This window comes from Gorilla gorilla, chromosome 14 (genome assembly GCF_029281585.2).
Source record: "Gorilla gorilla gorilla isolate KB3781 chromosome 14, NHGRI_mGorGor1-v2.1_pri, whole genome shotgun sequence".
Classification (NCBI taxonomy): Eukaryota; Metazoa; Chordata; class Mammalia; order Primates; family Hominidae; genus Gorilla; species Gorilla gorilla.
In genome coordinates, this window is record NC_073238.2 from 50,517,089 (window position 1) to 50,532,850 (window position 15,762).

Sequence of the window (15,762 nt, forward strand, 5' to 3'; positions counted from 1 at the left end):
ATAATAGTACTAAAATTGATATAGGTAACTCTGCTTTGGAATCTCCTATACATGCTAAAACTAATTCAGATGAAGAAAAGGTAGGAATAATTTATTTGAAATCAATACTATACAGCTCTTTATAAATTTTTAAAAAATCCAGCCCCAGTCAAAAATCAAAAGGTGTTTTATAAATATCTCCACAAGCTCATTAAGTAAAAAAATTGGATTATTTAAATTTAAATAAGTCAAAGGAAAATATTGGGAATTAGCATGTAATGCTCTCATCATTATTGTTTTGACATCTTGGTTGGAAAATTCTCCCCAAAATAGCTATTTTCTATTCAACATAGTACTGGAAGTGCTAGCCAGAGCAATCAGACAAGAGAAAGAAAGAAAAAAAAGGCATCTACATAGGAAAAGAATTCAAACTATCTCTCTTCAAGGATAATATGACCCTATACATAGAAAACCCTACAGACTCTGCCAAAAGGGTCCTGGAATTGATAAACAACTTTGGTAAAGTTTCAGGATACAAAATCAATGTACAAAAAATCAGTAACATTTCTATACACCAACAACATTCAAGCTAAGAGCCAAATTGAGAATGCAATCCAATGTACAATAGCCACATACACAAAGACATACACAAAAACTCCTAGGAATATATCTAACCAAGGAGGTGAAAGATCTCTATAAGGAGAACTATAAAACACCACCAAAAGAAATCAGACAACATAAACAAATGGAAAAACATTCCATGTTCATGGGGTGGAAGAATCAATATTGTTAAAATAGTCATACTGCCCAAAGCAATCTACAGATTCAATGCTATTCCTATCAAACTACTAACATCATTTTTCACAGAACTAGAAAAACTATTCTAAAATTCATGTGGAAGTAAAAAAGAGCCCGAATAGCCAGAACAATCTTAATCAAAAAGGAAAAAGCCAGTGGCAACACATTACCAGACTTCAAACTATACTGTAAAGCTACAGTAATCAAAACAGCATGGTACTGGCACAAAAACAGACACATAGACCAATGGAACAGAATAAAGAACCCAGGGAAAAAAAGCCACATACCTACAGCCATCTGATCTTCAACAAAGTCAACAAAAATAGGCAATAAGGAAAGGACTCCCTATTCAACAAATGGTGCTGGAATAGCTGGCTAGCCATATACAGAAGGATGAAACTGGACCCCTACCTTTCACCATATGCAAAAATTACCTCAAGATGAATTAAAGATTTAAATGTAAGCCCTCAAACTATAAGAATCCTAGAAGAAAACCTAGGAAACACTTTTTTTTTTTTTTTTGAGACAGGGTTTCATTCAGTTGCCTAGCCTGAAGGGTAGTGGCATGATCACAGCTCACTGCAGCCTTGACTTGCCAGGCTCAAGTGATCCTCCCACCTCAGCCTCCCAAGCAGCTGAGACCATAGGCATGCACCACCATGCCTGGCTAATTTTTTACTTTTTGTAGAGATGGCAGTCTCACTATGTTGCCCAGGCTGGTCTCAAACTCCTGGGCTCAAGCAATCCTCATGCCTTGGCCTTCCAAAGTGTTGGGATTACAGGCATGAACTACTAGGTCTGGCCCCTGGAAACACCATTCTGGATGTTGGCCTTGCAAAAGAATTTATGAGTAAGTCTCAAAAGCAATTGCAACCAAAACAAACTGACAAATGGGACCTAATTAAAGAGCTTATGCACAGCAAAAGAAACTAGCGACGGAGTAAACAGAAAACCTACAGAATGGGAGAAAATATCCATGAACTATGCATCTGACAAAGGTCTAATATCCAGAAACTATAAGAAACTGAAACAACTCAGCAAGCAAAAAATAACCCCATTTAAAAAAATGGGCAAAAGACACGAACAGACACTTATCAAAAGAAGACATACAAGTGGCCAAGAAACATGAAAAAAATGCTCTACATCACTAATCATCAGAGAAATGCAAATCAAAACCACCATAAGATATCATCTAACACCAGTCTGAATGGCTATTATTGAAAAGTCAAAAAGCAACAGATGCTGGTGAGACTGTGGAGAAAAGGGAACACTTAGACACTGTTGGTGGGAATGTGAATTAGTTCAGCCACTGTGGAAAGCAGTCTGAAGATTTCTTAAAGAACTTAAAACTACCATTTGACCCAGCAATCTTATTACTGGGTATATATCCAAAAAAACACAAATCTTTCTACTAAAAAGACAGATGCACTTGCATGTTCATCGCAGCACTATTCACAATAGTAAAGACACAGAATCAGCCTAGGTGCCCATCAACAGTGGACTGAATAAGGAAAATGTGCTACATACACACCAGCAGTTCCCAACCCTTTTGACACCAAGGGCTGGTTTCATGGAAAACAATTTTTCCACGGACTGTATTTTGGGGAGGGGATGGTTTTGGGATGAAACTGTTTCAGATTAATCATTAGTTAAATTCTCATCTGGCATTAGAGTCTCATAAGGAGTATGCAACCTAGATCCTCCACATGCACAATTCACAAGAGTTCGTGCTCCTGTGAGGATTTAATGCTGCTGCTGATCTGACAGGAGGTGGAGTTCAGGTGGTAATGCTTGCTCACCTGCAGCTCACCTCCTGCTGGGCAGCCCAATTCCTAACAGGCCATGGATGGGTAACAGTCCACGGCCAGAGGCTGGGGACTCCTGATACACACCATGGAATACTACACAGTCATAAAAGAAATGAAATCATGTCCTTTGTAACAATATGGATGCAGCTGGAGGCCATTTTCCTATGCAAATTAACACAGAAGCAGGAAACCAAATACTGCATGTTCTCGCTTACAAGTGATAGCCAAACACTGGGTACTCATGGACATAAAGACAGCAACAATAGACACTGGGGACCACTAGAGGGTGGAGGAAGAAAGGAAAGCAAACATTGACAAATAACTGTCAGCTACTATGCTCAGTCCCTGGGTGATGGGATTATTTGTGCCCCAAATCTCAGCATTATACAATATACCAGGATAGCAAACCTGCACAGGTACCCCCGAATCTAAAATAAAAATTGAAATAAATAACGATGAAGAAAAAATAAAATCCTTATCTCTCACTGTAAAAAAGTAAAAATAAAAAGACCAAGGTGAAGTCAGCTTGAGGAGAGTTGGAAGAAGTTTCATTCAGTTTGAGAGATGAAGCCACACTAAACCAGCAGAGTGGGTCCCAATCTTTTCTGCACAATTTCCTGGGGGAGGCTTAAAGAAATACATGTGAGATCACAATCCTGGGGGTGGTGCACATGTCTGAGTATTTTACTTTTAGCTCTTCCGGTGAGTCTGACACACAGCCAAGGTTGAGGACCCATGTAAGCAGGCGGGCCAGAGTGCTTTTTGTCCGAGGCATGTCCTATTCTCTGGTCCAGCCGCACCTGCAGCACTGAAACCCAATGTCTCCAAGCAGCCGACCTCTAAAGGGTCCAATTCTTCTTTTAAGAGGAGGCTGTTTGAAGAGATGTGAATAGAACATGAATAAGGACAGCGAAGGTACAAATATGCTAATAAAGCAGATATTCCAACCAGTTTATTGTATTTTTACACACACACACACACATATACACAAAAATAAATAAATAAAAGTAAGCTCTATACCCAGTGATAGCACTAGTGATGATGCACTTTTGTATTTTTAGGATCATATTTTTGAGAAAGATCAAATAATATTTCATTAACATTTATCTACTAATTAATATTAAAATGTTAATGTATATTTAACATTTTTACAACAACTTTACTGAGGTATAAATCACAAAACATACAATTAACCCACTTAGAGTATACAATAGTTTTCATTAGTTTCACAGAGTTGTGCAACTGTCACTGCAATCAATTTTAGAACATTTTCATCACCCAAAAAAAGAATCCTGTACCTATTAGCAGTCATTCTCCATCACCAACCTTCCCCCAACCCTCAGCAACTATTGATCTATTTTCTGTCTCTATGGATTTGCCTATTTGGGACATTTCATATAAATGGAATTATGCAATATATGGTCTTTTGTTATTCCATTATTTCACTTAGGATAATGTTTCCAAGGTTTACCCATGTTGTAGCCTATATCAGCATTTCATTCCTTTCTACTGCCAAATAATATCCATTGTTGGAATATACTACATTTTATTTACCCAATCATCAGCTGATGAACATTTGAGTTGTTTCGACTTCTTGACTATTTGAATAATGGTGCCACAAACCTTCCTGTACATGTTTTTACGTGGACGTAGGTTTCCATTTTTCTTGGGCATATACCGAAGAGACTTGCTGTGTCATATAGTAACTCTATGTTTAACCTTTTGAGGAACTGACAGTTTTCCAAAGTGGCTGTATCACTTTATATCCCCACCAGCAACATATGAGGGTTCCAGGTTTTTCACACTCATGTCAATACTCATGATCTGTCTTTTTTATTATGGCAATATTTGTTTTTAAAAATGGTATGTCTTGATATTTTGTAATACATTTAGATATCTTAAGTTTTTTAATATATATTGTTTTACTGATGGTTTTGCTTTATGAATTCTGAACTTTCCAATGAAAGAAAACAACTACTGAAGTCAATACATATTTGAGTATCAAAGACCCTAAACTGTCATTTTTGCTGTGATTATTGCAACAAATAATTAGATTTTTTTTTCTTTTTCTTTGAGAAAGGGTCTTACTCTGTTGCCCATGCTGGAGTGCAGTGGCTCATTGCAGCCTCAACCTCCTGGCCTGGCTCAAGTGATCCTCCCACCTCAGCCTTCTGAGTACTAGGCTACAGGCACATGTCACCACAACTGGTTAATTTTTGTATTTTTTGTAGAGATGGGGTTTTGCCATGTTGCTCAGGCTGGTCTGGAACTCCTGAGCTCAAGCAATTCACCCGCCTCACCCTCCCAAAGTGACAGGCGGTGTGAGCCACCATGTCCAGCCAGTAATTGCATTTTCTTTATGACAAAATTATTTTCAGAGCTTAGAACTGGATAAAACTTTTTCTCTACTTGTATATTCCTTCTACAAAGGAAAGCAGTCATTGCTTCTTTGCACTGACTGGTAGAAAGCTTAAAACTAAAACTTTTCTTGGTTGGAAATTCTTGCTAAATTTTAGTTTTTATTTTCGTCTTTTATCTTGTAGGTATTTTTTGATACCTCTATATTAGTAAAAGCTAATTCACATCCCTTCTAGTGGGAAAGAGACTGTAAAGAAGTAAAGAAATAAATATGTGGTAAGTACCCTTGATCTGCATAGCAATCTCAAGGCAGTAATTATAAAGGATAAAACTGAGGATATGAAAAGTTATTTACCAAAGTCAGAAGCTTATAAGTGGCAAAACTGGCATTAGAATACAGATCTTGGAGTCCCTCATTTCAGTTCTTTATACTCTCTCAACATTCCATCATTCTGTTTAATACAGACATTTTATGGTATCTGAAAAGTATCCCAAAGTAGCTCCTGCAGAACCAACACTTAAATGTAATAGAGTTCCTGTGATAAGATGTTCAACTGATATTTTATCCCAGTGATTGAGATAACTTTAAATGTTCCTCAACAGTCCCCACAATAGCTTAGATCTGTAAGGAAAAAATGTGTTTATTTTTCATTGATAATTATAATTATTATAATAATTTTTTTTTTTTTTGAGACAGAGTCTTGCTCTGTCTCCCAAGCTGGAGTGCAGTGGCATGATCTCAGTTCACTGCAACCTCTGCCTCCCGGGTTCAACTGATTCTCGTGCCTCAGCCTCCTGAGTAGCTGGGATTACAGGCATGCACAACCACTCCAGGCTAACTGTATTTTTTGTATTTTTAGTAGAGACAAGTTTTGCCATGTTGGCCAGGCTGGTCTCAAACTCCTGGACTCAAGTGATCTGCCTGCCTTGGCCTCCCAAAGTACTAGGATTACAGGTGTGAGCCACCACACCTGGCCTATAATTATTATTTAAATTATTAATTTTCTACTAATGCTGAGAAAGATGGTACAAGACATAAAAATCTAATGTTTGTCTAATGATGTGGGTCAAGGCACCTAATATTAATAGTTAGCTAAAGAATAGGGGAAAATATTTACAAATAATTCCAATGTAGAATGATTTATAGAAAGTTACTTTATATTTTTCCACATTACATTTTAAAGTAACTTAAAATATTTTTGGTTACATGAAATTTATATATTCTTCCTTAAAGAAAGAAAATAAACTTTTATAGAAGAAGTTACAGAAATGCACTTGGTATTCATTACTGGTGATACAGAATAGAATTTAGGTTTAGTGCCAGATATAGGGTGAGAACACCATTAGCTGGAAACTATACTTACCTCTAGGTGATTTCTATAAATCTGAAGTCCAATGATTTCACTTATTAAAGTGGACAAATAAGTTATATGTTCCGGACCCAGGTGACAGTTACAAAAACTATCTAAAAGACAAAAACAGTCTAACCATGAATGAGAGGATTCAATACATTTTATAAATGCCTCAAAAGAACTCTTTTCTTATCCTCATTCTATCTCCACATCTGGACTTGAGTATTGTGAACAATTGCAGTTTGGTCTAAAGAATTAGTCCATCACTATGAATTACCACACGTCACAAAATGACTTAAATCACCAGTGTTAAGTAAGTGGTAGGAACTTATGATTGAATAAATATTAGTTTTCTAGAATTGTAAAAACCTCAGAAAGTGTACAGTTTTGCCTCAATCATTTTACAGGTGTGGGAAATAAACATGAGGTGAAGGGACTTGCCCAAGATCTCCTAAGTTCATGGCAGAGTGGAGACTACAAACAAGTTTATTTATGATTGAAGGTTGTTCTACGATACCATAATATTTCAAGTCAAAACTTAAAATGGACTTGATTTTCGGCTTTGTTTAAACCTGCAATTTAAAAAACTGAGCAAGTTCCAGCCCAAAATGGCAAAAAGGTTTTATGAATACACACTTTTTGCTAACAGTCAACTAGAAACCAAACAGAATAGCAATGTTACTATCAGAGCAGATCATGGGTATATTATTGAAAGCAAGTGTAATGATGCCAGCCTTCAGATTCCCTAGGATATTTTAAAACTCTCAAGCACTTCTATTACATAGTTTAGGGTCACTGGAGAAAATTACTTTTATGCAGACAAAGGAACACACGTTTGGAAAAGGAGCTAAAGAAAAATTTGGCAGTTCTTATCTATTTTATTCCCTGAAGAAATGTGCTGACCATTAACTTCATAACTTGAATATTATAAATGAAAAAAAAAGGAAGAAATAGAAATCCATCCAGTTCTGGAATCATGGATGGAGTTCTGGAAGATGGTTTGGTCTTGTAATCTTTTTTACTGGTCCTCTCTTGGCACTCACTGTCTTCTGCTTAGCTGGATTATATCTTCCACTGAAATAAATAAGTGTTAATCATAATTTTTCAGTCACCATTATGTACAACAAAAACATTATAGGCCACACAGGGAGAAATATATATTGCACCTTGTTCCCCCCAACAGACCTTCACATGGAAACCTTCCTGTGAATAGTTTCTGCTTACAGTGCAAATCTTAGGCAGCCTTCTGTTATAGCACATCATCTCCACAGCTACAGAGGCATATAGCTTAAGGGCAGATAATTCAAAGGCTGGAAGCAGCATGTCAGGTGCCCTAATGTGGAAAGTTCTGTCTAATGAGGATAAGACAGATCCGTGAATTCCTTTTCTTAGATTTCCATGAGATCCTTTTTCCATTAATGACTTATGTGGCATTAAAAAGCCAACCTTCCTTACACTCTGACTTGAGAGAGTAAAAGGCCACTTCAATTTCCTAAAAACTTTCTTAGGGGGTGATGGCAGCAAAATGACAGAGTCATTTAAAGTCTTTCTCTATTAAGTCTAACATCTGGACTTCCTCAGGGAAAGTGTTTATTTGTTGCTTTTTTTCTTGTATAAGAGCCATGTTTTCTTGTCTCTTCTCATATATTGTAATTTTTTTTTGAAAACTGGATGTTTTAAAATATGTAACATGTAAGAACTTGTCATTTTCTCCTCATTAAAATGAAGGATAAAATTCTCTCCTCCATAAAAGTGATGACAAATTGGCAAATATGGTTAGAAGCAACTTTATCAAAACCCTGGAAATTAACAGAAGTGTTGCAACAATCCTGGAGAATTTATAAAATAACAACAACAGCAACAAACGGCTGAAACTTCGAACACTGAGCTTTGTAGCATTTTAACTTGCCCTATGCCTATCCACTGTTCCCCTGACTTTCATCCCCAGCTCCATGGTAGCCTTGAAAACCAACAGCGCACAATTGCAGTGAAAACTCAGTAGCCTGGTGGACACCATAAGAGGCGGAATAGGGTTGGAGCTCCTTTAACACCTATTTCATTCCAAGAGGAATTTCATTATTTAAACAGTCTGGTGATTACTTGAAGGACCTCTTACAAAGCTATCTTTATTTGACCTGACATGGAGATGGTCCAGTGTAAATAGCCTTTTCCCTAGGGGCATTTGCTGGAACAATAAGAAACCACTGTTTAATTTCAGAGCTGCCAGAGGTAGTAGATAACAGTTGAGGCAAAAAATAGGCTAAACAGGAAGCTTAAAAGGAAAAGCTGAGAGGCCAGGCTCAGTGGCTCTCACCTGTAATCCCAGCACTTTGGGAGGCTAAGGGAGGCAGGTGGATCACTTGAGGCCAGGAGTTTGAGACCAGCCTGGCCAGTATGATGAAACCCCACTTGTACTAAGAATACAAAAAAAGAAAAAAAAATTAGCTAGGCATGGTGCTGCATGCCTATAATCTCAGCTAGTTGGGAGGCTGAGACATGAGAATCACTTGAGCCTGAGGCAGAGGTTGCAGTGAGCCGAGATCAGCCTAGGCAACAGAGTGAGACTCTGTCTCTAAAAAAAAGGAAAAGCTGAGAAATGAGTGTTAATAAGCTCCATTATATTTCTTGGAATCTAGAAGCCCATACACATGTGTAACTGTGGGTATGCATAGGACTGTGTGCATACTCAGGAAAGGCCTGAAAAGGCCCTAAGCTCTTGCCTCTGGCTGACCTTGAGGCTCTGCACAAGCAGGAAGTAAAGAATAAGGTAGAGTTGTAATTTGCCTGGCCGACTGTTGAAGGCATGCTCCAACACACACACACAGAGCCCATCAACAAAGGCTAGGAGATTTATTGATGCTAGGCATTTAAATAAATCTGTTCAATCATTAGCTGACCCCTAAGCTAACTCAGCAGAGACTTCAGTGTCTACCCCAACAAAGAATACAGATTTTACATAATTATTTTAGAAAAGTCACTAAACAAGCAGCTGCAAAAACAGTGACAACAACAAACCCTGGGGAGGGGAAAGAAACTAATATACAGAGTGGCCATGTTACATATTTTAAAACATCCAGTTTTCAAAAACAAATTACAACATATGAGAAGAGACAAGAAAACATGGCTCTTATACAAGAAAAAAAGCAACAAATAAACACTTTCCCTGAGGAAGTCCAGATGTTAGACCTAATAGAGAAAGACTTTAAATCTACTATTTTAAATACTTTTAAAGAACTAAAGGAAATCATATCTATAGAGGAAATTATGAGAATGATGTCTCACCAAATCAAGAATACTAATAAGAGATAGAAATTATTTAAAAAGAACCAAATAGGCATTCTGGAGTTGAAAAAGAATATAAATGCAATGAAGAATTCACTAGAAGAGCTCAACAGCAGCTTGGAGCAGACACAAGAGTCAATGAAGTTAAAGATTTGTCAATTAAGATCGTCTGGTTTGAGCAAGAGATAACAAAGAATAAAGTGAAGGAAATTAAAATATTTTCCCCCAAAATATATTTCTTTGACATATTTTAAAATGTTAGTCTCTTGGCCAGCAGGCAGAAATGGCCTTACAAAGCTGTCTTAAGTGGGGAAAGTTTGCATTAATGTGGAGAATCTCCACTAATGCAGCTGTGCCACCTCCCCTTTCTATGCTTTTCCCCAGATCTAGGAGAGACTGAAAGTCTGATACATTTAAAAGTCTGAGAAGAAACATTTACCATCTATTCTCTCTGAGGGTGGCTTCATCTACATAAAAAGTCCACCTTTGTTAGCCAAACCTTTTCTCCCTGCTCCCAAAACCTTTTTTAAAATCAGAATCTAAGCCCCCACTCTTTCTGTAACCTCAAAATGGTATATAAGTTTCTATAACTCATTGGGAAGTTGGGTCTTCATTCTGAAGACTCCCATGTATACATAATATTAAATAAATCTGTGTGCCTTTTCTCCTATTAATAAATCTGATTCACGTCTGTGATTTTTAGCAAACTTCAGGGGCGAAGAGCCTATGGCGGCCCCCACTAAAGAAAACTGAACAGTCTCAGAGACCTGTAAAACACTATCAACTATACCAACATTATGTATAACGAGTGTCCCAGAAGGAGAGGGGAAAGAAAAGGACAGATAGAATATTTGAAAAATAACAGCTAAAAATTTCCCAAAATTCATTAAAAATATTGATCTACAAATTCAAGAAGCCTAACAAATTCCAAGATGAATATCCAGACACATCATAATCAAACTATCAAAAGCCAATACAAACAGGGAATCTTGAAAGCAGCTAGAATGAAGCAACTCACTCTGTAAAAGGGATCTTCAATAGGAGTAACAACTGATTTCTCATCAGAAACTATGAAGGCCTGAAGACAGGGAGATGAAATATTTAAAGTGCTATAAGGAAAAAGACTTTCAACTAAGAATTCTATATGCAACAAAACTATCCTTCTAAAATAAAAGAAAAATTAAACATTTCCAGATAAGCAAAAACAGAAGGAATTAATCATCAGCAAACCTGCCCTATAAAAAAATAGTAGAGACTTTTGTGTTGAAATAAAAGGACATTTGATAGAAGTGTAAATTCACATGAAGAAATAAAGAAAACTGGCAAAGATAACTACATAGGTAAACATAAAAATAGGATAAATGTAGTTTTTGTTTGTAATTCTTCTTTTTAAATCTCCTAACTGATTAAGAAAATAACTGCATGAGCAATAATTGTAAATCTGTTGATGGAAACAAAATGTATAAACTTGTAATTTGTATGACAATAACAGCACAAAGAACGTGAAGGGAATGGAGCTACATAGGAAAGAACTTTTGGTACACTATTGAAATTAAGTTGTTTTGAACCTAAAGTAGATTGTTATAAATTAATATCTTAATTGTAATTCCCAGGCAACCACTGAGACCAAGACCAGATGGCTTCGCTGGTAAATTCTACCACATATTAAATCATACATATATAAAACCAATCCTTCACACGCACTTCATAAAAATGAAATAGGAGAGAACACCTTCCAACTTATTTTATGAGGCAAATATTACTCTTATTTTCTTCTTTCTGCTTATTTGGGGTTTAGTTTGCTCCTCTTTTTCAAGTTTCTTAAGGTAAAAGATTTGATTTTTTATTTGAAATGATTTATTTAAAAATATATTTACAGCCATAAATTTCTCTCTAAGCACTAAACCTGATAAAGAAAATCTATGAACAAAATTTACAGCTAACATTATATTTAATGTAAAAACCAAAAGCTTTCTCTCTAAGATAAGGAACAAGTTAAGGATGTTCACTATTACCACTTCTATTCAACATTGTATAGGAGGTTCCAGCCAGGGCAATTAGGCAAGAAAAATAGATAAAAGGCATCCAAATTAGAAGAAAAAAAAAAGAAGTAAAACAATCTCTATTTAGGTGACATGTTCTTATATATAGAAAATACTAAGGCATACACATACACATACAGACACAGACACATACATGCATTTATGAGATCTAATAAGTTCCTCAGGGTTTCTGGATTTAAGATCAATATGCAAAAATCAACTGTATTTCTAGACACCAGCAATATACAGTCCTAAAATGAAATTTAAAACTTAATTCTGTTTCAAACTGCATCAAAAAGAATACAGTATTAGGAATAAATTTAGCCAAAGAATTGCAAGATTTGTACACTAAAATCTATAAAATATCTATGAAAGAAATTAAAGAAGATCTAAATGAATAGAAAGAAATTCATGTTCTTGGATTAGAAGACTTAATATTGTTAAGATGGCAACACTACCCAAAGTGATCTACAGATTCAACATACTTTCTCCATCAAAACACCAGCTATATTTTGTGAAGAAATTGACAAGTGGATCCTAAATCCACATGGAAATAAAAGGGACTCTGAATAACCAAAACAATCTTGAAAAAGAACAATAAAATTGGAGTACTCACACTTCTTGATTTTAAACTCACTAAAAAGTTAGTCATCCAGACAGTATGGTATTGGCATAAGGATAGAGTTATAGATCAGTGAAATACAACTGGGAGTCTAAGAGTAAACCCATATGTTACGGTCGATTGTTTTTTTACAAGAGTGCCAAGAGCATTTAATTGGCAAAGGATAGTGTCTTCAACCTATGGTGTTAGGACAACTGAATAAATACAGGCAAAAGAGTGAAATTGGACGCCAACCTCACATGATATACAAAAATGAACTCAAAATGGGTGAAAAGGGAGCTAAAACTATAAAACTCTTAGAAGAAAACATAGGTTAGGCAATGACTTCTTATGTATGACACCTAACACACAAGCAAGCAAGAAAAAGTAGATGATGGTCTTTATCAAAATTGAGAACTTTTGTGTTTCTAAAGATATCATCAAGAAAATAAAAATACCATCCATAGAATGGGAAAAAATTATAAATCTTTTATCTGATAAGGTCTCATACTCAGAATATAAAATGCTCTCAATGCAACATAATAGAGACAAATAAACCAATTTAATAATAGGCAAAGGACTTGAATAGACATTTCTCCAAAGAAGATACAATTGTCCCTCTACATCCAAGGGTGATTGGTTCCAGGACCCCCATGGATACCAAAATTCACAGATGCTCAAGTCCCTTACATAAAATGGTGTCATATTTCCATATAATGTACACACATAATCCAGTATACTTTAAATCATCTCTAGATTACTTAACATTAGATTACATTAACACAAAAGTAAATGCTACATAAATAGATGTCATACTTTGTTGGGTTTTTAAAAATTATTTATTATTGTATTATTATTATTATTATTTTCCCCAATTTTTTTTGATCCACAGTTGGTTGAATTCATGGATGCAGAATTTGTGGATATGGAAGGCTATCTGTATAGAAATGGCCAACAAGTACAAGAAAAGATGTTCAACATCATTAGTCATTAGGAAAGTGCAAATCAAAACCACAGTAAGATATCACTTCACATCCACTAGGATGGTTAAATTTTTTTAAATAAAGGACAACATGTGTTGATAAGGATGTGGAGAAATTGGAACCCTGATACACAGCTAATGGGAATATAAAATGGTACAGCCACTATAGAAAATAGCTTGGCAGTTCCTCAAAAAGATAAACAAAATGGAATTAACCCAGCAATTCCACTTCTAGGCATGCACCAAAGAGAATTAAAAATATTTGCACACAAAACTTGTACAGGGATGTTCATAGTAGCATTATTCATAATAGTGAAGAGGTGTAAACATGTAAATGTTCATCAGCTGATGATTCGGTAAATAAAATGTGGCATATCCAAAAACTGGAATATTACTCCGTCACAGAAAGGAATAAGGAATTCGTATATGTTCCAACATGGATGAACCATGAAAATGTTATATTAAGCAGCAGAAGGTAAACACCCAAGTTCACATATTGTATGCTCCCACTTACAGTTGGAAATGTGCCACATAACATTTCAGTCAGCAATGGACTGCATATATGACAGTATTCCTGTAAGATTATAATACTGTATTTGTACTGTACCTTTTCTATGTTTAGATACACAAATACTTACCATTGTGTTACAATTGTCAGAGTGTTCCCTACAGTAATATGCTGTACAGGTTTGTAACTTAGGAGCAAGAGGCTATACCATATAGCTAGGTATATGGTATACCTAGCTATACCATCTAGGCTCTAGGCATCTAGGCATCTAGGTGAAGTAGGCTCTACCATCTAGGTTTTTGTAAGCACACTCTATGATGTTTGCACAATGACAAAATTGCCTTATGACATACTTCTCACAAGATGTCCCCATCATTAAGGGACACATGACTGACTGTATATGAAATAACAAGACCAGAGAAAACCATAAAGACAGAAAGCAGATTAGTAATTGCCAGGAGTTTAGTGGAAGGGGGTTTGGGAACTAACTGCTCATTCATATAGGCTTTCTTTTTGGGGTGATTAAAATGTTCTGGAATCAGCTGGTGGTGATGCTTGCATGACCCCATGAACATACGAAAAATCATTGAGTTGTACACTTTATTATTTTTATTTTAAAAAAGTTTTTAAATGGGGTCTGGCTCTGTTGCCCAAGCTGCAATGCAGTGGCACGAACATAGCTCACTGCAGCCTTCAACTCCTGGGCTCAAGTGATTGTCCTGCCTTGGCCTTCCAAAGTGCTAAGGATACAGAGCTGTAGGCTAAAAGGATAATTTTTTTGGTATGTGAATAATATCTCAATTAAAAAATTTTTTTAAATGTGCTTTGGGAATAATCCACTTCCTGTTAAAATTTTCTTTAGTTTATTAATCATGTTTAAAAATGATTTCTTCTGGTGAAATATGGAATTAACCACAATCATTCAATTATTATGTCTAATTAATATAGCTCATTATAGATATTTATTATTTATAGTACTAAATGATTTTCTATTACATTAAGGATGTTTTGAGTAGCTTCCAAAATATGGCCCATTTCTAAAAGATCTAACTAACATGATGACACACATGTCTGAATAATAACTAACTAATGACCCTAATGATGAAGCTGAGGTACTTCACTGGTAAAAGATATTTAATCACTGTCTTTTAGAGCAGTGTTTTCCAAACTGCAGAATGCAACTCATTAGTGGATTGATTTACTGAATTACAATAGCAATATAAAAATAACAGAAAAGGAAACAGAACAGAAGAGGAAAAAGAACATATATTAATAAAAAGAACAGAAAAGGGGCCAGGTGCAGTGATTCATGCCTGTAATCCCAGCACTTTAGCAGGCCAAGGTGGGAGATTGCTTGAGCCCAGGAGATTAATACCAGCCTGAAAAAACATGGCAAGACCCTGTCCATATTCTCTACAGAAAATCAAAAAATTAGCTGGACATGGTGGCTCATGCCTATAGTCCTAGCTACTCAGGAAGCTGAGGCAGGGGGATCTCTTGAGCCTGGGAGTTTAGGGTTACAGTGAGCAATCATTGTACCACTGCATTCTAGCTGGGGCAACAGCACAAGACCTGTCTCTTTAAAAAAAAGAAAAAAAAACAGAAAAAGAAGTATCAATATGCATCACACATAGTAAGAGAAAATATTCTTTCATAAACTGTAAAATATGTAAATATATATGTGGGTATAGGGATCACAATATGGTGTCAGTCATGGTCAACAAAGTTTGGAAACCATTCTATGCTCCTGAGTATTATGATTTTTAAATAAATAATAGTGGTTAAGCCTCCTGCAAGTTTATGTTATTAATAGCAAAACAGTCACTTGCAGTTCCAAATTATTGTCATACGTATTTTTCTGTCCTCACAAATCAATACATTGTTACTCTGCTGATTCTTTATATTCAGCAAAGCACTATAGTAATGATAATAGTTAATGTTTATTGAATTAGGGATTTTTTTTAAATAATCTCTAATTTTCATATCAATCATTCATTTTGGGTTTCATCTCTTCATCTTATGGGGGAGAAAATGGAATCTGAGAGTGGCTAC

At 35.8% G+C, this 15,762-nt stretch overlaps 1 protein-coding gene across 23 annotated transcripts in view; it reads right to left on the minus strand.

The window, feature by feature from the left end:
* Positions 1-3,111: 3,111 nt before the first annotated feature.
* The window catches only part of CCDC169 (coiled-coil domain containing 169), a 70,816-nt gene continuing 58,165 nt past the window's right edge, over positions 3,112-15,762 (minus strand). For 7 of the 23 annotated variants that reach the window (XM_055360650.2, XM_055360653.2, XM_004054376.5 and 4 more), the window contains one exon: positions 3,112-3,456. In XM_055360650.2, coding sequence (XP_055216625.2) covers positions 3,276-3,456 — 181 coding nt within the window. In that variant the 3' untranslated portion in view covers positions 3,112-3,275. Of the gene's footprint in view, positions 3,457-5,298; positions 5,566-6,307; positions 6,409-7,153; positions 7,370-15,762 lie in introns of those variants that run through there. The other 16 variants (XR_010130532.1, XR_010130529.1, XR_010130528.1 and 13 more) reach the window with 11 other exon arrangements.